The 25,104-nt window shown below is 52.3% G+C and overlaps 2 protein-coding genes across 8 annotated transcripts in view; both read right to left on the minus strand.

Moving 5' to 3' along the window:
- SDC3 (syndecan 3) overlaps positions 1 to 10,774 on the minus strand; it is a gene marked incomplete at its 5' end in the record, with an annotated part of 39,601 nt that extends 28,827 nt beyond the window's left edge. The window contains 2 exons of the mRNA XM_084300597.1: positions 6,001 to 6,359; positions 10,762 to 10,774. Coding sequence (XP_084156723.1) covers positions 6,001 to 6,359; positions 10,762 to 10,774 — 372 coding nt within the window. The remainder of the gene's footprint in view (positions 1 to 6,000; positions 6,360 to 10,761) is intronic.
- Positions 10,775 to 10,886: 112 nt separating this feature from the next.
- The window catches only part of PUM1 (pumilio RNA binding family member 1), a 71,168-nt gene continuing 56,950 nt past the window's right edge, over positions 10,887 to 25,104 (minus strand). For 5 of the 7 annotated variants that reach the window (XM_084300662.1, XM_084300667.1, XM_084300665.1 and 2 more), the window contains 8 exons: positions 22,717 to 22,984; positions 22,096 to 22,225; positions 21,206 to 21,340; positions 19,653 to 19,790; positions 17,858 to 17,983; positions 16,902 to 17,023; positions 15,297 to 15,489; positions 10,887 to 12,677 (listed from right to left, as the gene is read on the minus strand). In XM_084300662.1, the coding sequence (XP_084156788.1) occupies positions 12,546 to 12,677; positions 15,297 to 15,489; positions 16,902 to 17,023; positions 17,858 to 17,983; positions 19,653 to 19,790; positions 21,206 to 21,340; positions 22,096 to 22,225; positions 22,717 to 22,984 (1,244 nt within the window). In that variant the 3' untranslated portion in view covers positions 10,887 to 12,545. The remainder of the gene's footprint in view (positions 12,678 to 15,296; positions 15,490 to 16,901; positions 17,024 to 17,857; positions 17,984 to 19,652; positions 19,791 to 21,205; positions 21,341 to 22,095; positions 22,226 to 22,716; positions 22,985 to 25,104) is intronic. The other 2 variants (XM_084300666.1, XM_084300663.1) reach the window with 1 other exon arrangement.

The raw sequence follows: 25,104 nt of genomic DNA on the forward strand, positions 1-25,104 counted from the left end.
CAGGAGCAAACAAAAACAACCAATTACGGAGGCCGGGCGCTGCGAGCGGAGGCAGCCGGCTGCTGCGGGGCAGTGCCTGGAGCTCACCTGCGGGTCCCAGCACCTCCAGCGCCTGTATCCCCGGTGGGATGGTGACACCCCACAGCCACCAAGGCCAGCTCAGGACCCTATTGCATCCCAGATCACCGCCCGTGGTGTCTTGAGCCCCGATTTATGCCCCATCTGCAGGTGTGTGCCAGCACGCTCCCACTGGTGGTGATGGATTTTAACCCACATCGGGAGCCCCCCGAGGTCTGAAGCCCTCCTGGGATGGAGGCAGTGGCGGACACACATGGATGTGAGCCTCCAGGCACAGCTCAGCCCCTCAGGCAGTGACCTGCAACGGGCTTGTGGCTAATTAGAGCCTGATTAGTGCTCACAGTGCAGAAGGAGCTGGTGGTCCGTATCGCAGCCCCGCGGCACAGAGGAAGAGGAGGAGGAGGAAGCAGTGATGCTGGTTCACAGAGCCACAACCCCGGCATTTCCCAGCCCCAAATCGCCCTGATGTCCTCCCAGCACAGGTTCCCTCTCCGTCTGTCCCAGCTCGCCGCAGCGCCAAAAAAGGGAACCCTGTGCTCTGCCAGGCACAGACGAGAGCATCGCTGCACAGAATCACCCCCTTCCATCAACAAATACCTGGCAGCTCCGCGATTTTCCACTGGGACAGAGCCAGGGCTTCGGAGCAGGCTGAGCACCATCCCCAGCAGGCCCCCACTTTCTCCCCATGCCCCCCAGTGCCACCGCCGCTGTCACCCTGCTCAGATTTGCAGAGCCCTGTGCTGGGGGTGGGGGACCCCCACCAAACCCTCACCTTGCCTTTAGCAAATGGACGGGCAGCCTGCACAAGAGGGAGAAGGAAAATTAGAGGTTGGGTGATGCTACTTGCCAAAAAGCCTCCAAAAGAGGAAAAAAAAGTTATACATTTCCTGGAAAAAAAAAATAAAAATCATATATATATATATATATATATATATATATATATAAAAGACCATTTTTAACCAGAACTCCCACTCTCCTTTCCCAAAACACAGCCCTCTGGTGTATTTTGGATGTTTGCTAACATGAGCATCACTTAAAAAAAAAAAACAAGGCGAGCACGTGCTCGGCAAGGCATGCCCTCCTCACAGCAGTTCTTCAGCCCGACCAACGCGGCTCACAAAATAGCTTCGGCCTCCTCCTCCAGAAAACAGCATTTTTTGGCAAAGAAACCCTTTTGCCAACAAGTTTTGCTCAGAGCTGCCCGAGGGACGAGGCTGCCCCAGCTCCAGCCTCCCCCAGCTGCCTCCACCCTGACTGCAGGAGGTGAAAGCGGCCGGGGGCAATCCTTCAGCAAGGATTTCCCCCCCTCCTTGTCGCTAAAACCAGCCTCATTTCTCCCTTGGCCAGGAAAGAAGCAGCAGCCCCAAGATCACTGCTGTTATTTTTATCTGGAAATAACTCCTTTGAGCCGCGTCCAAGCCTCTCCAAGGCAGGGAGATGTTTTGCAGCGCGGCCGCGGAGAGCTGCGGGGACGTAAACACAGCCGGGGCAGAGCAAATGTCCCGGCCCAGAGCAGGCAGGACTCAAATCGCTCGTTTTGTGGGCTCGAATCGCTCGTTTTGTGGTGCTGAAGCACGAGAGGGGGATGCTTGGTTTGGGGAGCACCCCTCAGGGCAGGAGGTGGTGCTGCTGTGCTCCCCATTGCTGCCCACCCCATCCAACGCCACCCCCCAGCTCCGGGCACTGCTTGCAGCAGCACAGCTGGGTTAAATTCGGCTTTAACCAGGACTGGAATTAGCTGAAATCATTTTTTTAAAACAAAACAAAACAAAAAAAAGCTTTAAAATAACCAGCTCTGAAAACGCTTTCCCCTTCAAAGCAACAACAACAACAAAAGGCATCCTGTGCCACCCCCTGAAACCCATTTCTTCCCCCAAACCTCACTTGGAGGCGGGGGGGGATGCTCCGGCAGGGCTGGGTTTGGCGACCCCAGGAGCTGCCCTTCACCTTTGGGGGGCCCCATCCTGCCCCGCGGTGCTGGCCACAAAGGGCTTTTGCCCCGCGCAGCCCTGCACGGGGAGCTCGGCGAAAATGTCACATTAATTAACTGGGCGAGCTCTACGCGCCGCCACAAAAAGCCCTCTGTTCCCTCTGTTCCCTCTGTTCCCTCTGCTCCCTCTGCTCCCTCTGTTCCGCCCCGGCTCCCTGCCTCCCACCCCTGCTGTCCCCGGGGATGCTGAGGCTGGCAGCAGCCCTGCCGCTGGGTACGCTCCTCCCGGGGGGAGGAATTCCTGCTCCCCCCTGTCAATGCACATCGAGGGACCAGGGAAAGGCACAAAGAGAGGAGGGAAAAGCTGGAAAATGCTCCCGAGGCTCCGCTCCTCCCTCTGCACATGAGCTGAGGCTCCGTCTCCAGTGCCGCGGTGGGCACAGCAATGTAACCCCACAGAACCCACCCCAAAAAAACCCAGCCCGTGCCTGAAGCCATCCCAGGAGGGGCTGGGGGTGATGGAGCCAGAGCAAGAAAAGGTGATCCACAGCCCTTGGCTGCTTCCTCAGACCCGCCACGTGTCCATCTGTCCATCCACCTCGGCAGGGCTCCGGCAGGGACACAGACCCGAGCCACCGGCACCTGCGAGAGGTTACGGCTGATCTGCGCCCTCAGCGATTACGGTGCCGAGCTGATCCCTAAGCTGCGGGCTGCCAGAAGGGGCCAGGACAAAATCCTGCCCAGGGGCTGGGGTGGCAGGGGCTGGGGGCTCCTCTCGTCCCATCCCAAGCCGGGACTCCCATGGGGACGAGGCCGACCCGCTCCTCTGGGAGCCCAGCACTGGTGGCACCACCACCATGCAGGGATCACCCTCACCAATTAACACTCATTAACCCACCCTTTGCCCACAGCACCCAATTAATGTGAGCATGAGGAAGCAGCCCTGGATGCCACTTGGCTGCAAAAGCCCCGGCTCTGCACGAGAAGAGGAGGAGGAGGAGGAGGACAGAGTGATCGCCAGCCCGCCCTCCCGGCACAGAGCAGCCCTGGTACCAGCACCATGCACGGCGTCCCCAGCCCTGGGCTCCCCAACGAGCTCGGTGGCCCCGCTCCTTCCCATCTCACCCCCATCTCATGCCCATTTCCCTGCCTGCCTCCATCTTCCAGCTGGGACCGGGCTCCTTTCCCTTCTGCCTGGCTCCTGGGGCCACGCTTGGCTTCTCAGGTGGCTGCTACGGGGTTGAGCTGGTGGCCCCATGAGCAGGGTCTCCTCTCCGCCAAGCCACCTGGATTTCCCAAACAGATCCAAACCTTCATCCTCTGCCCAATGGGGACAGAACCAGCTCCAAAGCAAAAACACGGGGCAGGGAGTGGGCATGAGCAGCCAGAATCACGCTGCCACCTCCCACAGCCAGGCTCTGTCCCAGCAGGGGGGACAGGACGGGGACCCCACTCCGTGCCCCGAGCCCAGCGCCCCGACGGTCCCATCCTGGGGCAGCTCCTCCTGGCACCCAGCCCAGGAGCTGGAGCTATTTGTCAGCTCGCTTGGTGCAAATATTAATTTGAATTTTAATAAACCTCTTCAGGAGAGCTGCTTCGTTAGGGATGACGGATGCTGCTCCGGAGAAGGCGCGGGCAGGGCTTGCTGGCACAGAGACAAAACAGGACGTCAGCAAACATCCGCCGGGCTGGGGACGGGGCAGGACACGGCGTCCCCAGGCTCGGTGTCCCCGGGGACACCCAGGGCTCAGAGCACCCAGCCCCGCAGCATTCAGGGGATGGGGACGGGGCGCTCCACACCCAAATCGCATCCTGTGCACACCCCGCGGCTCTCACACAGGTTGCGGCCCCGATGCCACCAGCCAGGTGGGGACCAGGATCCAGCAACAACACAGGGATGGGCTTGTGGGCAGCGTCACCCTGTCCCTACACACAAGGGGGTCCCCAAATCCACCTCTCAGCCCCCTGACACTCGGCTGGGGTGCACTGGAGCTGTTCCAAGTCATTGCCCCCATCCTGGAGAACCTGGGGAGGGGGGACAGGTGAGACTTTGCCCAGCGCCACCAAACAGCTGTAAAGTGACTGCGAGGAGCAGCAGGGGAGCAGCGAGGCCTTGGCCCCCTCCAGCTGAGGATGCTCCGTGTCCCCCAGGTCCCCAGCGAACCTCCCCAGCCCGGCAGCTCCAAGCCTCGTGTTTAACGAACCCGCGGCCCTTCCTCACTAATTATCCTCAGCAAATGGCTGCACCGCCACCCGCCAGCTGCAGATCCCCAAATGGAAGAAATTAAGATCACCGAGGGGGGAGCAGGAGGCACACACACAACCGGGTGCTGGAGACGCAGCGCTCGCCACCGCGGGCACCCAGCGGCAAAAATGGGTCCAGCGGGTCCTCGGCTGTGATGGGTGAGGGATGGGACCACCCGGCGCTGCATCACCACGACCTGTCCCAAAGCTGGACCTGAGCCCCCACCACAGCCCCCCCCGGGTTGGAGGCTGAACGCCTTCTTCCCCAGTGTGATGTTGGGTGCCATAAACGCCCGGTGCGCCGTGACCGTGCGGCATCGCGCCCGGAGCCACACAGCGCTCGGGGCTGCTGGATCGAGGAAATCGCAGCCCTCGCTCGGTGTGTGCCCGGCACAGCCTCGGCAGCCCCCTGGGAGACGCAGAAGTTGCAGCTGCTGCTTCGGGGAGATGCAAACGCCACCGCCACAGCCCCGCACACCCACTGCAGCGGGAACGGGGGTACCGGGACCCCCAGGGAGCAGGGCGGGCTCCATGGCATTACATCCAGCATTAAATCCAGCATTAAATCCAGCAGGGCGTCCAGCACCAAGCAGCCAGGCCCTGGGACTTTTTCACGAGGAGAGGGAAAGGCAGGGAAGGCAGCCCGCATCCCTCCCTCCCTGCCTGCTTCGACACCCCGACGAGCCGTGCGGTGCCACCGTCGCTCCGCGCGCAGGGAAAGCCCCGTTCTGGGACCCGGCACGCACAGCATCGCCCTACAGCTGCCACCCCAAGAGCCACCCGGGTCCCTCGGGTGTCCCTATAACAAAAACACGGCACAGGGAGCGCAGGGCACGGGGTACCTGCTCGAGGCTGGCTCCGGCAGAGGGGTTCCCCTGGCTGCACGGAGGACAGGAGTGCCACAGCCCTGACCCCTTCCTCCTGCCCCTGCCCAAATCCCTCTCCTGGGAGCGGGGCTGGAAAATCCTCCTGGATGGGGGAGCCGGGGACCAGTGCGGGGATGGGAAACGCTGGGGTCCGGGGGGCTCAGCCCCACAGGGGGGGCAGCACCGGGGCAGGGCTGGATCTTTGCAGGGTCGGGGCCAAGCCCCACAAGTTTCTCTCCCCCTCCAGAAGCGGGGAGGGGGCACAGGTGGGATTTTCCCCCCGGCCGCCCCTCGGGGCTGCTTCAAGGCGCGTTTCCCCGTGACCTTCAAACGGCATCTACCTGCAGCCCCCTCCCGCACACCCTGCATCCCCCCCCCCGCCTGCCTGCACCCCAAAAACCTCAGCCTGCACCCGGCTGGGGGCGAGCATCACTTGGGGGGGGGGGGTGACGGACATCCCTTGGGGACAGGAGCATCCCTAGGGGGCCGGGAGGGCAGGCGTTGGGGGGCAGAACACGGCTTAGGGGGGCACCCTCTGAGGGGGGGGAGGCATCCCTTGGGGTTGGGGGGAGCATCCTTTGGGGGGGGGGGGGGGCTGTAGGGGAGGAGGTTGTAGGGGGGCACCCGCTGTGTGGGGAGAGGTTGGGGTGGGGGCTGCTGCTCTTCAGGGAGGCTGCAGCGGGTGGGGTGGGGGGGCTGAAGATATTTGTATAGGTTCGCTCTTCCCCAAAACTCCCCATCACCCCCCCCAAAACCAACCCCGAGCCCGAACCCCACCCTCCAAAGACCCGCGCCCACCCCGCGACATCCAACATCGGGGTCCCCTCACCCTCACCCTCACCCCCTTAAACACCCCCCCGGCCCCTCGCCCCCCACACTCACCGCGGCGGGGCGGGCGCCCCCCCCCCAGCAGCAGCAGCAGCAGCAGCGGCACCGCGAGGCCCCGCGGGCCCCGGGCGGGCGGCGGCGGCGGCGGCTCCGCGGGCATCTTCGGGCAGCGGCGGCGGCGGCGGGGCGGGGACGGAGCCTTTGTTGCCGCCGCCGCCCGCGGGAGGCGGTGTGCGAGCGGGGGGGGGGGGCCGCCGCCGAGCCGCCCGGCACAGCCCCAGCCCCAGCCCCAGCCCCAGCCCGAGCCCGACCCTCCCCGGCACGGCAACGGCACGGCACGGCCCTCCCCCGGCCCGCACGGCTCTGCCCCGCCCCACCCCGCTGAGAGGGGAGGGGAGGGGAGGGGGACGCCCCTAAGAGAGGGGGGGGTGTGGGGGGGGGAGGGGGGGGTGTGGGGAAATTGGGGGTGGGGGGGGGGTATGGGGGGGGTTGGGGGAATATGGGGGGGGTAAGGGGAATGTGGGGAGTTGGGGGGAATGGGGGGTGTGGGGGGGATTGGGAGGGTTGGGGGGAACGGGGGGGTTGGGGGGGTTATGGGGTGGCAGGGGGGAATGGGAGGGGAGAAGGAATATAGGGGGTAAGGGGGAAAATAGGGGGTGAGGGGGAAATGGGGGGTGAGGGGGAATATGGGAGGGTTGGGGGGAATGGGGAAATATGGGGGAAAATTGGCAGTGGGGGGAATGGGAGGGTGGGGGGAAAATGGGAGGGTATGGGGGAATATGAGGGGTGGGGGGAGAAATGTGGGGTTAGGGAGAACATGGGAGGGGTGGGGGGAATGGGGGCTTTGGGGGAAAAATTGGGGGTGGGGGGTGTGGGGGGGTTGGGGAGAGTGGGCAGGTAAGGGAAATATGGGAAGTTGGGGGGAACGGGGGGTGTGGGAGGGATTGGGGAGAATGGGGGGGTTGGGGGGAATATGGGGGGTGGGGGGGTTATGGGGGGATTTGTGGGGATATGGGGTGGGGGGGAATAAGGGGGCACGGGGTGGGGGAATGGGGGAGCCGAGGAGTAGATGGAGGGGTATGGGGTAAATAGGGGGATGTGGGGGTAGATGGGGGGGCACAGGGAGTATATGGGGGGGTATCAGGGAAGGTGGGGGGAGCCAGGGAGTGCAGAGGTGTGGGGGCTATGGGGTTATGGGGGTAGATAGGGAGTGTGCAGGGCTGTACGGGGAAAGGGGGACCCAGGGCGTATATAGGGGGGTATGGGGGCAGATGGGGGGAAGCAGGGGTATGTAGGGTGAGGGGGGGAGTAGATAGGGGGGTATGGGGAAGGTGGGGGGACACAAAGAACATATGGGGGGACATGCGGGTACACAGGGGTAGATACAGGGATATGGGGAAGATGGGGAGGCCCAGGGAGTGTATGGGGGGGTATGGGGGCAGATGAGGGGGTGCAGGGACAGAAAAGGGATATGGGGAAAAGGAGGAGACCAAGGAGTGTGTGGGGGTTATGAGGAAGGTGGGGGGACCCGGGGGTAGGTTGGGGGGGGAGGGGGGAATTTAGGGATTATAAAGGGTGGAATGGGGGGAGCCCAAAGGGTATATAGGGGGGACATGGGGGAAGAGGGGGGGACACAGGGACAGATAAGGGGGGCATGGGGAGGATGGGGGGGAGCCAGGGGCAGTTGAGGGGGGTCAGGGGGCACATGGGGACGGACACGGGGGGAGGAAGTGAGGGTAGATGGGGGGCACCCAGGAGTAGAGAGGGGGAATGGGGAAAATGGGGGGACACAGGGGGTATATGGGGAGCTTATGGGGGCATCTGGGGGGACACAGGTTAGTGGGGGAAAGTGGGGCAGAGGGGGGGGACCCAGGGGCAGAGAGGGGGATGCAGAGGCAGAGGGGGGGCATGGGGCAAAGTGGGGGGAGATGGGGGAAACCTGGGACAAATGGGGGGGTGCTGAGGGACCCCGGGGCAGCTGGGGGGGACCCAGGGGTAGGTGCGGGTACTCAGGGGAGATGGGGGGCAGCGGGCAGCTGGGGGGGGCGAGGGGCAGATGCAGGAGGGACCTGGCACCAAAGGGGACAGCGGGTCACCCCGACGGGCACGGGAGGTGGCAGCTCTGGGAGAGGTGGGAGCAGGGGGAAGGACACGGGGGGGGTTCTCTCTCGGGGCAGCCCTAGCGGGTTTCACACCTTCCCTGTGCAAATCTGAACAAATAAAACCACAAAAGCCCCGTCTGAACTCCAAGCGCTGCGGTGAATGAATGCAGGTGAGGAGCAGCGGCCTTACCTGGGGTTAGAGGGGAAATCAGGCAAAATCAGCTAAAAAACGAGCCCCGGCCCCGGCTGGGGTCTCTCCGAGGGGGGGGGGCAGAGCCCCGGGCCTGATCTCGGGGGCGTCGCTGCCCCTTCTGCCCCTCCTCATTGTGCAGTAATTAACGGGATGATGATGATGATGATGATGATGATGATAATAATAATAATAATAATAATAATAATAATAATAATAATAATAATAATAATAATGATGATGATGATGATGATGATGATGATGATGATCCTAGAGCACGGAGCTGCGCTAAGGCCGAGCCGGGGCCGGTTGCTGAGGCTGCACCGCCCCGCTGTGGCTGCCGCGCTCCCTGCAGCCGCCCCCGGCCCCGCCGCGTCCCCAAAAGCAGCCCCGAGCACCCCCGGGTGGGCACCCGGCGATGGGCACCCACGGGTGGGCACCCGGCGACGGCCCCGTGGCTCGGCTGGGACTCGGGGGGGTCCCAGCGGGGTCCCCGGAGGGGTCTGGGCGCAGCCGCTGCCACCGGCCCCGGTCCTCAGCCCCGCTGCAGCTTCATGGGCAGCGGGGATGCCGACCCCAAGGGGATGCCGACCCCAAGGGGATGCCGGCCCCATGGGGTGGGATGTGGCTGAGCTGGGGGCTGGGTTAGGGCTCCTGCATCTCTCAGCCCCGCGTCCCTTCCCCGGTGGTGGCAGCAGGGCCCCGTCCCCCCGCAGGGTCCCCATCCTGTCCCCAACAGGACCCCCCCCCAGCACCCAGGGGCCCTGTGCTGGCACCCACATCCTTCTTCCATGGCCAGGCGTGGAGCAGAAACCTGCAGGCAACACCAAAACCTCCAGGGTCGGTTCCTGAAGTCCCGCAGAGCTGTGCTGGGGAGCGGGGGTCAGGGCCAGCACTGAGCCCCCTCTCTTTCCGAGGTGCTGCTCAAGCAGCTCCCAAAGCTCAGGGACGCGGGCCCCCAGCACCACCCAAACCTTGTGGCCCCAAACCTGGTGAAAAAAAAAAAGGTGTCCGAAAGCCAAACCAGCTCTCGGCTAAGTTTAACGACAGGTGTGAAAACTGATTAAAGCCACTGCTGGGCCACGCGGGCACTGCCTTTTGGTGATGGGAAAGTGGCAGCGTGGGAAGCTGCAGGCATTTGACACAGAAAAAGTAAAAGCCCTTTGAAAGGAGCGGGCGTTACTGGAGCCTGCGCAACCCTTCCAGCAGCATCTGCGCTCCCGGAGCAGCTCGGTGTGCTTTTGGAGTCAAGTTTGGTCCAGTGAAAGCCATCACACTGACGTCTGTGCTGGGCATCAGTTCTTTTAAAATGCTAATTTCAGATGGAAACAAGCAGCATCACGTTCTACTACGAAACTGAAAATGTTTTAACAAGCTAAAGCAAAAATAAAAAAAAAAATCCCACAAAATGTGACGTTTCCTCCCCTCCTCCATCAGGGGCTTTGCACAAGTGCTTTGAACTTAATCAGGATTTCCAGCGATGCTGATGGCAACCTTCAGAAAAGGGTTAAGACCCAGCAGCCCCTGAAGTGCAGCAGTGGCAGGGAGGATCCTTTATGCTCGTAAATGAAGAAAAATTGGTGGTAAGCAGAGGCCAATTTTCTCTCTGAGCAGAGGTCGCGGTCAGAGTCCTGAGGGGATCTGCGTTCGGGGCGGGCTGCTCAAAGCATCCAGAAGGGATCTGGCAAAGGGGATGGGAAACAGACCCGGGGCTGCCTTGTAGCACTTAATTAGGGTAATAAAGGACCCTGAGGAGCCGCACAAGAACCTCCCAGGGCTCTGGGACAGAGCAGCTGCTGCTGACCTCAGGGTCGGGGTGAGGAACGGTGCTGGAGGAAGAACAACCCCAGCATCACTCACCCAGCGCCAGGCACGGGGCTGAACGCGGCCCCTGGGGAACCAGATCCTCAGAGATCCTCAGAGCTGGGGAAGTTTCCATGGAAACACAAGCTTGTGCTCAGCTGCAGCCACAGCAACTGCAGGCTGCTGGTTGTGGCGATGCTCAGCAGCCCCAAATTGCTCCTCGCATCGCTCCCTGCCCTTGGAGCGTCCCCACCCTGCCTGCTGGGCACAGCTCGTGGTGCTGCTCCCCTGACCCTTCCTCCTGCACACACAAACCAAAGGATATGAAAAAAAGTATGAAAAAGCTTCTGCACAACTAGCAGCTCCCTGGAGTGACAGTCCTGGACTGCAACAAGGGCAGGGTGGAGAGGAGGATGACAGAAGCCGAGGAAAGCATGAGTAGAGCACAAGAGGTAATGGGGAAAATTATTCCCTGCCCTTCTCAGCAAGAGCTGCAGTGCTTAAAAAGCAACCAAGAGGCAGTTTACCTACAGAAGGTGGTTATTCGGCTTGAACTTACCACCAGAGGATGGATGTTGTGTTTGCTTTGAGTTGGTACAGGCTCCAAAGAGGTTTAGCAATCCCAAGAGCACAGGTCAGACGCAGGCCAGAAAGCCCCAGACAGCAGCAGGACGGGTGCCAGAAGGGGGAAGCAGCACTAAGCCAGCACCAAGCACTCACTCTGCTCCCTCATCTCTGCACGTTGCTGCTCACAGAGGAGTTGGAGGCTTGCAAAGGAAGGCGAAAGCAGAGAGGGAGGTGTGGCGGTGGCACTCCACTCAGAGCGTCCAAATAAAGCACCAAGCCAGATTCCAAAGTTCTGTATTTTTCAAAATAAAGATCACACGTTGTTTAGAGACAATCTACACAAGAGTTACAAAAAATAGTCGCCCAGGCATAAGCATACACAGGTTTGTTAATTATACACATATGGTTACAAGTGTGCTTGCAAAAAAGTTCATTGGAAATATACACAAGGCTCTGTAAATGTACACCGTGTAGTGTTACAATTCTATATTCAAACAAGGAAAATTGACAGTATGTTACATTCACTTACAAGTAGACAAAATGCAAAATACAGTTCATCTTCTGTACAAAAAGGGAAGGTGATTCACACTTTACAAGGTGAAAAGGGACTCTGATTGTAAGGAAAACTAGGGGATTCTGTACTTTTGCACTTTTTGTTTCTTACTGTCACAAAATAAGCAAAACATTACTTTTTAAGATTCAAAAAAACACTATTTTGAACTGAATCATTTTGTATAACATTTAGAAAGGATCGCTACTGTTCAACTAGGTGACAAATAAAACCAAGCAATTTTTTTTTTTAAACATTAACTAGGCTGTATAAAGAGAACATTTCCTTCAAAAGAAAAAATTTACTTCTGGTTGAAATTACAATTTACAATATACAACACTATATGCTACGACCATAAAAGGTGTGAATATACACTGAAATGCACAGGTTTTGCTAATTCTTTTTTCTTACCAAAAAACGGGTTTATGTCGATTCAAACTTCTCCACATTTACATTACAGAGGTTTACAAATGTACAATTGTACAGTCAGAAGTATGTTCCACTACTAGGGTACATTATAGATACAGATCAGACATCAAAACAAGAAAATACTACAAATTTTTATATATGTAAAGTCTACACCAAGTATACACTATATATTTATAGAAGCAAGACCAAAGCCGAGTTGGATTTTTTTTTTCCTCATGCTAAATAATCAAATTGTGTCTCTCAATGTTAACAGAACAAACTGAGTAGGCAGTAAACAAGTACACCCGCCCCCCGCCCCCTTGCTTTAAAAACTTTCTGGGTGTGTACGTTTTCTTCCAAAAACGACCACTAAGCTACCTCCTTTAGCATGTTATACTCAAAAAAAACAAAACAAAAAAAAGCAATTAAAAAGTTTCAAAAACTTAATTCTTTTTAAACTGAAGCTTTAGCAAGTTGAATTTTTTTTATATTTATAAACAGTGTTAAAGGCATCCTTTGTGCCATTTAACTAAAATTCAAAAATTCTTGCTGACTTTTGACTAAAAGGAGAAAAAACAGGTATTTGCAAAAAAGTTGCCTGCAAGGCAGATGAATTAAAAACGTGTTTGTTTGTTTTCTTCTTCAAACCAACCACCCTGAAAGTTTCCACATTTGGAATATAGATACAACAGTGAACAAAAATGTGGCCTTCCATGTACATTTGATACCTATGTACAAGTATTCTATACACCAGTAAAACAGCAGGGCAATTAGTTAATTAAAAAAAATAATTAGTACATGTTATGCATAATAAAATTAAAGAAATTTACAAAGGCTTTTCTTTTTTTCTTTTCCTTTTTTTTTTTTTTTTCTCTTAGTAGTTTAGCAACCACAGACCGTTTTCTAACTGTACTGGAACAAGGTGGGTTGCTGGTTGTGAACGAGTGCCTGCTGGCAGCGAGCCCCGCAGCGCGCCGCCTCAGATGATGCCGTTGGGGGGGCCGCAGATGGGCCCGAGGTCAACCCCGTTCTTCATGTAGTACTTCTCCAGCTTGGCCAGGATGTGTTTGCCGTAGGTGTACTTGCGCAGGGTGGCGATGTGAGGCCGGATCTAGGAGGCAAAAGAGAGGGGTTGGGGTTGGTGACCTGACCCGCAGCCGCAGCGATCCCATCCCACGCCATGGCCGGCGCCAGCACAGGTGACCCGAAAATGCCTCAAGGAGTAGGGTACCCTTTGCTGTAATCACCTCAATCTGTGAACCAAATCAACGTTTCGTAACTCACTGATGGTATTTTTCAGGTTAATGGCCAAATGAATTCCTGGTCAAGCAGGTGGGATCTTGAGGCCTAATACAGGATCAAGCTGAATCCCTGTCTCGTGGATGAACCTAAAGCATTGTCCAAAGCGAGGCTGGCAAGACAGGACTCCTGGATGCTCGAGCTTCCCAAGGGTGCTCTGACCCCCTGCCCATCTCCACCTCTCTGGCCTGGGGACAGACTGACTGCTACCACAGAAAATACACTGCAAGGGGTGGTGCAGCTGAGCAGCTTTTACTGCACCTCAGCAGCCCCAAGAAGTGAGACAGCTGAGCAGGGCCTCACCCTCCTTCCACGCTCAGCTTCTGAAGGGCTCAAAGCCTGGAAGGGCTCCCAGTAGGAATTTCAGCAGTATATCTGGAGAGATACTGGGAAAGGCAAGCAGCCTGGGCTGAACAGCCGTTTAATTTCTGAACCTAAATACACCTTTTTCCGTTATTTTTAAGCAGACTTCACACAGTCATACTATTTCAGAGTAAAAGTCATCTGCAGCTCTACCAGAATTCCTGTAGCTGGAGTAAAGCCACCTTTACTGGAAGAACCAGACGAGGAAAACCTCTGTAGTAGCTGCGCTAGCGTCCTTGTGCTGCTGAAGTTCTTCTGACGAGCTTCAGAGCAACGAGACCTAAGAGCCATTTATTTTCATTACTGTTACTGTGCCACACCACCAGCAAGTTCCTGTGATAAGGCAACTACTACAGACTTTTTACTGCATGGTGGAAAGTGCAGACAGGACGAGGAGCAGCCAGAACACGACGTACAGCCCTCCCCTCTCCTCCCCTGCTCCTGGGGCGGACACATCACCATTGCTTGCCCTAGCCAGGGCTGACTGAACTCCCATGGGAAGTCCACCCCATACTCATCCTATCCATCAGCTCAGTCACTAGCTGTTTGAATTCTTACTCGACTTCAAGAACCAGTTTTGTAAAAATTGGATTTATGTCTCGGCCCTCCCCACATCGCGTTCCCAAGGAGGTCAGGCTGCTTCACTGAGGTTACAGGAGAACATTCCCAAGTCCAACAGCACTTTCTTTGTTCATCTTCATTTCTAAGCCTTTTTTTTTTTTTTTCTTAAATGACAGAACTGACTGTTAAGATTATTTTTATTTAGAAAAAAGTGCTGTTAAAAGCATGATGCAAACTGCTTGTTTGCACTACGAACAATTTTTACAATCCCAAACCAACGGGCAATGCACTCAGTTTTCCCAGGCTTTCATTCAGCTCGGTAACGCAGCTAACATCTTCACATTCAGCCAGTCTTATTTAGCTGTCATCCTGCTTCTATTTTTGACAGCCACACTGATAACCTGATTAGCATATTATTCAAAAGACTCCGCTTGACAAGAACAGGAACGTGTCGGTAAAGATTTTAAATGTATGTGCACACATCTCACAGATCAGCAGAGCTATGGGTCATTTTGCTCCAGTGAGGCTGTACACTTTTGTTTGTTTTTCTTCTGGACTAATACAGGCTTTGGTTTAAAGTAACTACTGTGGATGATTCCTAAACCTAAGAACTAGCCTACCTGATTATTTCAATTGCGTGTTTGTTGTTTACAAAGCAGGAAAATGAAGACATCACCTGATGTTTAGAGCCTCCCACCCTTGTGGAGCAGCCCTATAAGCCCTGGAAGGCAGGACTGGCAGCAACGCTTACTGAATTCCCAAATGTCTTCATTTTTGACAAACAGGAAGTCCTCAAACTGTTACACACTCCAACACTGCAGCGTAGTGCTAATCCCTGGAAGTTTCTCGTCAAAAACATATCCAAACCTGAGAAACACGGGACTTGATTAATGACTCCGGGCTCAGCAGCTACAGGAGCACCACACGTGCCCCATTAGCACGATGCGAACGGCTAACCTGACTTTCCTGATCAGCGCTGCAGAGCTGGGACACGAAGTGACAGGCAGAGCTTGGCAGCCCTTCGAGAGGCAGCCAGCAGTTCTGCGTTAGTGCTTGAGGTGCTCCGAGGTCTGGCTCAGCTCCGCTGAGTACATAACACATCTCTCATTAGCAAACGCTCTTCTCAGAGAGGGCAAGTGTGTCATCATTGCCAGACTTTCAAAAGGCACCTCGCCAGGCACCAAATTGGTGGCACTGCTACAGGAGACATCTTAGCGTTTTTTATCATCGCTCACTACGCCACAAGTGCAGAACTGGGTTACTAGGTCAGAGAAGATTGCTAGAAGCAACCAGCTAGTTTTAAGTCCAAACGGCATCTCATTAATTCATATAACATGAATATATTCCAACTACTACTTTCCTGCAACTTTGAAATACCTGGGTCGTTAGGAAGTTCTAAAGGCAAAAACAATTATCTCAGCCTTCGTTTCTCCCTGCAACCAGTGTGGCAGTGCCACTTCTTCCAGCACAAGCCCTGTACCCTTATCAATCGACAGCAGCTGCTTACCTTGTGCATGACAATCTTGCGCTGAGATGGCTCTGCCACATCGATCATCTTCTGTACCACGTAGTTGGCATACTGATCCTTCATCATGGTGTATAAGGCACTGTGAGGGCCATCATTCATAGTGCACACCTCATCGATCAACATGGCACGCTCCGTGCGGGAGGCATGGGTAACGCATTTCTCCACAACGTTGCTGTAACAATAAGAGGACGAGCAGTGAGCACGCAACATCCCCACTGGGCTTTTCGTTCCACCCCAAGGAGATCTCCTCAAGCTTCTAAGGAGGGCAGACCATTTGGGAAAGAGGTATGTGCTGGTGCAGAAGTTGAGTAACGTGAAACAAACAGGTCCAAGGACCTCAGGATCTGAGTGAGAATTTGGGTAGAGGACCAATTCAGGTTTTATTTCACCCAGATTTATTTGTCTGTCTCTACAGTGACGCTGTAGTGGAGATCAATGTCTGTTCTCACAGCACGCCCATTAGAGAAGCAGATGCGCTGCTCTTTGTTTGGCTTTCTCAGTAGTGGAGCTCGGCAGGAACAGAGGTCCAAGGTTATAACAACAGGGAAATATGATTCAGGAATGAAAGAACTTAGCAAAGAACTTCCCAAATTCCTGAATACATTAGATGACTAGTCTCTGCTCTCCAGAGAGCAGAGTTAAATAGGATATACGAAAGAGAAAAGAGTTTTGCTAGCCTTATCTGCTGCACCCCCGAATCATAAAATCACCAAGTGATTTGCCACAACTAGCGCTCAGCTCGGGGGACATGATACGCTAATTAACACTCCATCTGGAAAGAAGGTTAGAAAAAAGAGCAAGGCAAGGCAGGGAGAAAGAGGCTGAAACAACAGCGTTCAGACCGCACTCTTCTAATTCTTGTTAATGTTATACTTCCCTTGTGCCCATAAGAATTAAAGCACTATGTTACCCAATGCAAAGAGGGAGGTGTGTTATGCCTTTGAAGACATCAGCCTTCATGTTCGAATGGCTAGGAACACACACAAAAGGAATTCACAAATGTGGGAAGCATTACTCAGTTTTTACATCCATTAAGGTACCTGAATTTTGCTTCTACCCAAGACTAGCTCCATAGCACCTGGTCTAACAAGCTCAGACTGCTTCAGCTTCCCTAAGAGGATATCCTCAGGCATGCATCTCAGAAAGGACCACAAGGCATTGCGTAAGAAAAGCAGGATGAAAAAGAACTCTTGCTACATCGATTTCCTAAGCTCCCTTGTGGCTTGACACAACATCCCAGAGGTACTGAAAGGCTCTTAAAATGTTATCATTCAAGGGATAGTGATCACTTAAAAAAAAAAAAAAAACAAAACAAAACCACACACCACACAAACTGTTGGTCAAGTTCAGGAGCCTGAATTGGAACGACTCTTTTGCTTCTTCATCCTCCTTTGTTACAAGTAAAACTTACCTTGCAGGCTGCTCATCCCAGTTTTTAAGCAGTTATAAATAGCATTCTGCTGTTAAACAAAAAGTTATTTATCAACTCCTTTCACCTACTTACACCCCACCTCTAACTTCTGCAACTCTAGCACACATCCATACTCCCACGGGGCATGAAGACTTTAAGAAACAAATTCATACCTAGCAAATTTATGTTGACTCAACACAAGCACGTTGCCTCTAATTTCTGCTACAATCTTGCTCTTATCCTCAGGCCGACCATGTTCTAGTACATGCTGGATAACATAGTTCCCATACTGATCCTGTTTGAGAGACAGCAGAAGTGTGAGACAAAATCTGGACAGGAACCATTAGTACCAAGCTAGTTCCCAATGTGCATTAATTAAGTCTTACAAACTTGGACTAAACACTAATTAGAACATCTACTGTTTAAATCATACAAATACTTTATACTTCTACAGAAACATGCACCCTAGATTTTCACCAGGAGGTAAAATACTACATCTTTGTCCTGATTATAAAGCTCAAAACAATTTCCTTTAACATGAAATGCCAATACTCTGCTCTTCTCAATTTTTCTTTGTTCTAGCTACAAGATACTGTTCTTATCTACATTCATATTCTAGACATGTCTATACTCAGACAAGATACATGTTTATTTCACTCTAATTCCAGAGGCATGCCTTGGATGCCTCACCTCCACACCCAACCTCTTCCCACTATCCACATGCTATGTATGAGCACACAGGACAGGGTTTGTTTGATGTTAGATCCACCATGCCCCAGTGCGTGAACCCTAAAAAAAAAATAAATAATAAAAAAAAGGGTTCTCGGACTGCAAAGAAGAGAAAAGGCGGGCAGGAAGGGATGTGCATAAAAACACATTTTAAGAACCCCTTCTGAACAGGATCCAACTCCAGCTTTGATACCTGCTGGATATTTGCACGTAGCCAGAACAATTAGTGACGATGCATTTCTTGCCTGCCATTTTCCCTTCCACCCCACCCCAGGAACGGAATTCCTATGTTCACACAGCCCCACTAACACCACAGCTACAGTCTCAAACGTGCTGTTACCTTTCCTAATACAAAGCAGCAACCACAAATCTCGCAGCACCCACATCCCCTCAGACTGACCTGCACAAGCTGCTCGGTGTGTTGGTGGAGTTCCTCCAAGATGGGAAGAGTCTGCTCAGGAAGACAGTGCTCTAGGATCCTCTGAATCACACGACAGCCATATGGATGTGTAGACAACGCAAAAACCTGCGTTCAAGGAGACAGGCAAGCACAGGCAGCAACACATCTGTTAGTCTTTGTGGGTCCTGAAAACCTTTCTGAATTAAATGAACGCGTGGTGGTTTTTCCTGGGCATGGTAGGCAATGCCAGCTGCAGAACTCTGCTTGCAGCACCAGGTAACAAACTGAAGCTGGATACATCTCACTGCCCCAGGACTGCCTGGGTGACCACAGGCACATCACATCCCCACCCCTGCTTCAGCTTCTCCATCATGAAACAGGAACACAAGCAGTAAAGTGTCTTGATTAATGAAGAGAACACTTGGACAGCCAAGCATTATTGGAAGCGGTGTTAAAACAGTTTCAGAGGAATAAATTCAGCACACAGTTTGCCGGTTACCTAATTACAGCTATGTAATGAAAGCGTAGTATGAAACAGAAAGGTTAAAAATGCTCAGACAAGGATTTTCTTCAAGTACCCAGATTTGTTTAAAAGCCTTAACTGTGCTTAGCAGAAGCGACAACAAGGAATCTTCTTGCTCATTTCTAGAGGATTATCAAATCTGTCGGTAAGAACACCTTATTCATTTTATTATTGCTGTGCAATTTTCTTTCTAAAGCACGAAGTCCTAACTGCTTGCTTAAAATAAATTAAAAAACATAGCAAATCCAAGCACTGAAGTCAAATAGTCTACAAATTTTTAATAACCATTTTGAATAAACCGTGCAGGAAAACAGGACTTTAAAATGTAATTAACCACCAAAAAACGTTCTTGAGATGGTAAGTTTAATCTTGCACATGAAAGTTCAGATGGACCTGGGACAGCCAGTCAGAGAAACTGCAGTGCCATCAGCCAAGTTCCCAGATGTATTTCTGCCTTGCCTAACTCCCTCCTCGAAGGTCCAAAACTAAAGGTTAGCCAGCAGATTTGCTGAGCAAGTTTCCAGCCAGAGCCCTACTTGTTTTGACACAGCCAAGCAAGTCCACACTACCACAGCTGTTCCAGGAGCAGCCCAACTAATAAAGCCTGGTTCCTGCTACAATAACCCCAGGCTATCCTCACATCCCTGTGGCAAAACCCTCAGTACTTCAAAGTCCCCCACCAAAGCCAATTAAGCTGAAGCTGGAAACACCCTGAACAGCACTTTTGGAATGGAAGACAAGCCAACTACAACCAGAATAAAGGCATTAATACCCAGAACATCAATTCACAAGGGAAAATGAAGAAGAAAAAAAAAATGGAATAAAACAAGTAACTGCCCTTTGCTAGATGAAGCTTTTGTTTTGCCCCTGGTCTGGGATCCTTGGGAAACAGCAGCCTGATAATCCACTCCCACAGAGCAGATCTTAATGAAAATTTCCTACACCCACCACAAAACACTCTGCTCACCACCTTTACTATGAAGATGGATTAATAACAGACTTGCTTTTCCCCCATCAGTCAAAAATAGTATACGTTCCAGGAGAACAGACTTTTGCAAGGCTGCTTTGCTGCGATACACCTGCATGAAAATGACAAGCAGAGATGTGATCGAAGAGTTCCTAGGCTCACTCACATAGCTGCATAACCCTTTCACCCAATGCTTGCTAAAATTTAAATTCCCAAAGATTTGAATGAGTTACGGTCACTATTGTGCTACTCAAAGCAACGTAAGAACACGAAGAACGAGACTTAGATCTTGGTTAAGAACTTACCTGCCCCTTAAATGCATCAATGATAAACTGCAGGGACTGAGGCTGCACGCACTCGATGCACTTCTGCACCACGTGGTTACCGTTCTGGTCTTTCACACACTTGAGGACATGGCCGTCCAGCTCCCGTACCATCTCGTTCTATTAGGAGGAGAGAAAGACAAACAGAAAGCACCACCAGGACTCACGGCTGATAAATGCAAAGTTTTCACTGCTACACACGGTACAGGAACACGAAAGGCATGAAGGATGCACTGATGTATTTCAGTTATCTCAGTGAAGTTTTCCAGTGGCTGAGAGCTGAGATGAAGCCTGCTGTGCTACAGAAACCATCTAGAAAAATACTACAGGAAGATGAAACACTTTTCATTAACTTTAAGAGGACACCCATGTGCAAATATAAAATTTAAGATTTCCTCCCCCCCCAATATATAGCTTTTTTTTTTTTTTTTTTTTTTTTTTTGTGTCCCTCATTCCCTCATCTGCTCCCCTCATAAAGAAAGAAATCTGAGATGTTCAAGCTTCACACCACTCAAATGGAGTCAGCACTGGGATAAAAACTTGCTGGCATCTTACATATGCAGGCTAATATTACATGGTAATTAAGGAAATGGAGCAGCTAAGTTTTAGATATGACTAATGTGACAAACACACAGGCTGAAAACAACTGGAAAAGGATGGATGGCACTTGACTAATTTAACAACACTACGGAACGGGACGATGGACTTATTCTACTGGTACAAAAACGGGCATTTCGGGAACACGCAGCGCTCCCAGACAGCTTTCTAGAAGAAGACATTAGCAAATCCTTGGACCAGCAGTGCCACAGTTTGTGCCATCACACTTCCACTGTTATCCAAAGCCACACGTATTGCTAAGGCAATAGGTGTGCTCAGGCTTGACTCGGAGGCAACACGCATTTCTAAATCCTGTTTCAGCTTTTTAACTTAATAACCCACATTAAGATTCTTCTATTGTGATTCCTAATGCCTTTATTAGCTAGCTTGCATAGCATATTTTTCATCTTAATTCATTGCTAATAAAATCCTAGAGGAACAGCTTTATTAACGAGCTTTCAGTAGAATTTAGGCTATTCTCCACCTTTCCCAATGCTAGGCCTGGCTCAGCAGGAACCAGGGGCTCCTCATTCTCCTCTCTCTGTGGGGAAGCAGAACATTGACCCACATATCAAAGCAGCAATATCTCCGTGAATAATGAAGGTAGAACTCTGGCACTGCTTACTTCAAGGGATTTAAAATATCTCCTTATTCACTATTATTCACAATTTCCCCCTCAGCCAGCCTACATCACCTGACTGAAGGGAATTAATGGAGAACCAACACCATTAAGTGCTCAGTAGGACAACGAGATGACAACGAGACCCAAGAACATATCACACACTTACCAACCACAAGAAACATAACAAATATACCATAAACCAAACCAAAAGAACACCAGCCACAAACAAAAGCAAGAGTAACAGAAGTTTGCAGTCCGGGTCACCAAACAGCAAGGAACGTTAAACATCAAGAAGAAAGTTAAAATTGAAACTTACAATTACCTGCTGGTCTGGGGGAATAAACTCAAGGGCCTTCTGGATCACCCTACAGCCGTACATCTGCAAAGCCAGGGACAGAACATGCCCACGGATACGTTCTGCCAAGGCCAACTTCTGCTCCAGGCTGCCAAACTGGAAAGATTAAAACCAATCACTACAGACACAAAACCCTCACGCGGCCAAGCAGCACAGCAGCCCTCCCGTCCTGTGGTGCCGAAGTGTTAAACAAGAAACACTGCACCTACTGAAAAAAAACACCAGCCATAGCTCAACAGATCTCACCAGGCACAAGTGAGATGTCTGTTCTGTCTCTGACATGCCTGACATGTTTGAGACAAATTCCAGAGTCAAAGGTGCTACAACCACCAGGGCGACGTGCCAGTCTGCTAACGCGGCAACCCTTGAGACTGGGGCTCTGAAGTTATTGGATTCAAGATAAATAAAAAACCACGGCTTAGTGTAGAAGGAACAGACCAGTTTCAAGAAAGAGATGGCTGTCTGCTCACCTTCCTTGTACAGAATTACACGTTTTCTGTCAGTGAATGCTGATTGTTGTGTTTCTAAATACATGAGTACTGACTGCTCAGCACAGCATCCTTGGAAATGGGAAAATGAAGTCTCCTTGGCCCTAAATCTCCTGGATGCGCTGTTACTTATTCCTATACCTTTTGCACCTCTCAAAGCAAGGATTTACTCTTCATAAGAATTTTTGAGACCCCATTTCATTCACCCCAAGAGGAATGATGCAGCAGCATGTGGGGATGAGATGACATCAGCGATGACAGACATCCATCCTCTTAGCCAAATGGCAAGGCTTCTAAGAGCTCATCCTGTGCCTCAGGACAGCAGGAAGAACAGGAGTTGTGAAGAAAGGAATTAAGACTTACTTCAAAGAACTTCTGGATAACGTAATTTCCAAAGACATCGACCATCAACTGATAAGCCGCCTGGAGGATCTCGTTGAACACAAGCTGGCGTTCTGCTGGGGTAGCACGCTCCAGTTTCAGCTGAATAAACCTGAAACATAAGGTTGGTATGATGCCACTGGCACTTGTGCCCTCAAAGCACTAATACAAATCCATTCATAAGGCTCACACACTGAGCTCTTACAGAACAAAGATCTTTAAATCACAGGTGCCCTGTACCACAGGGATCTGAAACCTTGAGTGGTGGCAGTCATGAGACCTATGTCTACGTGTCATCTGTATCCCAAAATCTTAAGCAAAGCAAATCATAACTCGGTAATACAGCAAGGTCTTGCATCCAGGCAAATTTTGAAGCAAGCAAGCCTATCTTTGGAGAGGGGAGTCATGCTACCAGGACTTGTCGCCAGCCTATAAAAAGGAAGGTCTGAGTATTACACTACTTGGCTTTGTCTCTTCACACCCCCTTTCCCTCTTTACACCTCCTTTTTCCTTGCTTCAGGACGTGACACAAAGTGCCAGCTACGCTAAATCAAAGAGCAGCCGTTCCAAAAGCTCCCCACAGCGCAACGTTCTCAATCCCACCTGGATCCATGCTGATCCTGGGAGAACTCCATGATGTGCCCGGCAATCTCCCTCAGCTGTAAATTGGGGTACCGGTTATTGCGAAAGTCTTCGAGCAGCCTGCTTCGGCCAGAGGGCATAACGTCAGACATCCCATAGCGCAAGCGAGACGAAGGGAACAGCGTACTGCTGGGGCTGAAGAGGCTGGAGGCACTGCTCGCGCTGCGGTACTTGGCTTCAGCTCCAGGAGCAGCAGAGATGTAGCGGCCACTGCCGTTTGTCAGCCCTCCTGCAAGGCATAAAAAACAAGGGGGGTTCAAAAGATGAAATAAAGCGGCCGAGGAAGTAGTTTACAAAAAAGAAGCACAGCCTCTGCATGCCGTTTTGCTTCTATTTACTCCTCTTCCACCAAGATGGGTTGAGCTCAAGATTTCAGCACAGAACAGGCTGGAACAATTGCTGTTCCTCGCCACGTGTTCAAAATGCCTAAAACTGACAAGTGGCAATCCCACTGCTGGGATCTTTTTGCTCACGTGAAGTTTTCATTGCTTTATCCCCCATCCTCACTCACACAGCCCTTCGCTGCTGTGCGAAGGACTGAGTTAAACAGAAGCCCACCGGTGGTAGGGACAAAATCCAGATGAAATCAGACTACAAAAAGGCAGCAAGAAGCAAGAACAAAAAGTTCAGAGATTACAGAAAATCACTATTCAGTCTAGGTTAAAAAAAAAAAATAAAAGCAATAAAGACCACAAAAAAAAATCCTGTGCTTTCACATTGCCCTAAAGATTTCCATCCGTACTGAGAGCACTTTGCTACCCAGTGATGGGGATGGGGAACACTCACAGTCAGCAGACTGAGTGTTGATAGGAACCAGCTAAACCTTTCCTCACCATTTCCCTGCCCGTGATTTCTGAGCACGCAGCAGCACAGCACAGGGCTCTTCCCTTTCCTGTGAGGCTCGGGATCCCTCTGCTGGCCAAAGGCCGCAAGCTACTTGGGCAAGAGGGATTTTCCTGGGAGGAAGCAGGTTCCCACCAGAAAAATACTCTTCTGGCTTGGGGATCTGCCACCTGAGAGACCAACACGAGGCAGCAAGGGCAGGTCACCTGAAAAATCCACAGGGAATCTTTGCAAAGGAAGAGAAGGAAGGACCTTCGAGGCAACGGGCTGTAGGTCTGTCCACACGAACAGACCTCCTGGCAGCCACGCAAATGACAGGGTCAAAACAGGATTTAAAAATGTTTCAAAAAGGAGTGAACTGCAGTCCTCTGCCAACAATGCCTGGAGGAAGCTTGCCTGCAGGAAGCACTAGGTGAGAACTAGGTATCCGATAAGGGGCTAATTAAGTTCCCCTGTTTCTGAGCTGGGCAAGCATGTTCTGACACCTCCCGAGCTGGTGCCAAACCTCGGCTTTCTCAAGGAGAAAGCGACCCGAGAACTTCCTCTTCCCCTCCTTCCTGGGCTGCCTTGCCAACGGCGTGCCCATCGGTTCCTCCACCTGCCTTCCTCTTGGAGCCAGAGCTCTGATGTGACCCAAATTCCTTGCTGCTGGGAGGAGCGGGATACCCGAGGTAACACTGAACAAAGCGTGGGGTACCGGCATTCTGCGCTGCATCCGAAGCACTCGGAGTTAGCGCTTGTTTTCAGAAGCCTGGAGCAGGTGAGAGTCAGAACACAGACACTAAAATGACAAACTGTGTCCTGAGCAGCTCCTGCCAACGGCTGTACAAGGGAAGGGGTCAGCACTCCGTTCCCATCTGTGCCTCGTGTCTGAATTCAGAGGGGAAGCCTCACCGGCACGTGCAAAACCTTCGTGGTCAGAGGTTTGCCCAGTAAGGGCTTCAGATTGTTTTGGAGATCCCAGTTCAGGCACTGAAGTTCTGCCTCCTCCTGCTGGAGATGCTGACCCACGGTCTCTCCACAAGGGTCAGTGCTGTACTGAGAATTAGGGACTGGGGGGGGGACAGGTTTCCTAACAAAGCAACTGCTTCTGAAACCCATCCATCACCACCAAGGGCAGAAACCCTGGAGAAGCTCAGGCTCCTCTATGCCAACGGGTGTGGGAGCACAAGGAGACAGGCAAAGGATGCTCGTGTTATTCGTGTGATTTGACCAGTTCCTACAGAGAAACAGCTCCTCTTTGAGAGCAGCACGGGCTGGAAGCAGCGCTGCTGAGGCTCATGGGGACACTAAGCTAGAACAGAGGGACAAAATCCCAAAGAACAGAGATGCCTCCTGCAAGATGCTGGCCCTGACAGTTTCTCCTGTGTCCTCAGCCCCAACAAACCCCCAAAGCAGCTCTGCAAGCTGCCTGCAGCCATCCTCCCGGTCCCGCTAACACCAGGCTGCCCAGGCTGAGCGCCACCCCTCCGACAGGGAGCCAGGACATGAAGCTGTGCAGTCACA

This window comes from Netta rufina, assembly GCF_964035555.1.
Source record: "Netta rufina genome assembly, chromosome: 23".
NCBI classification, from domain to species: Eukaryota; Metazoa; Chordata; class Aves; order Anseriformes; family Anatidae; genus Netta; species Netta rufina.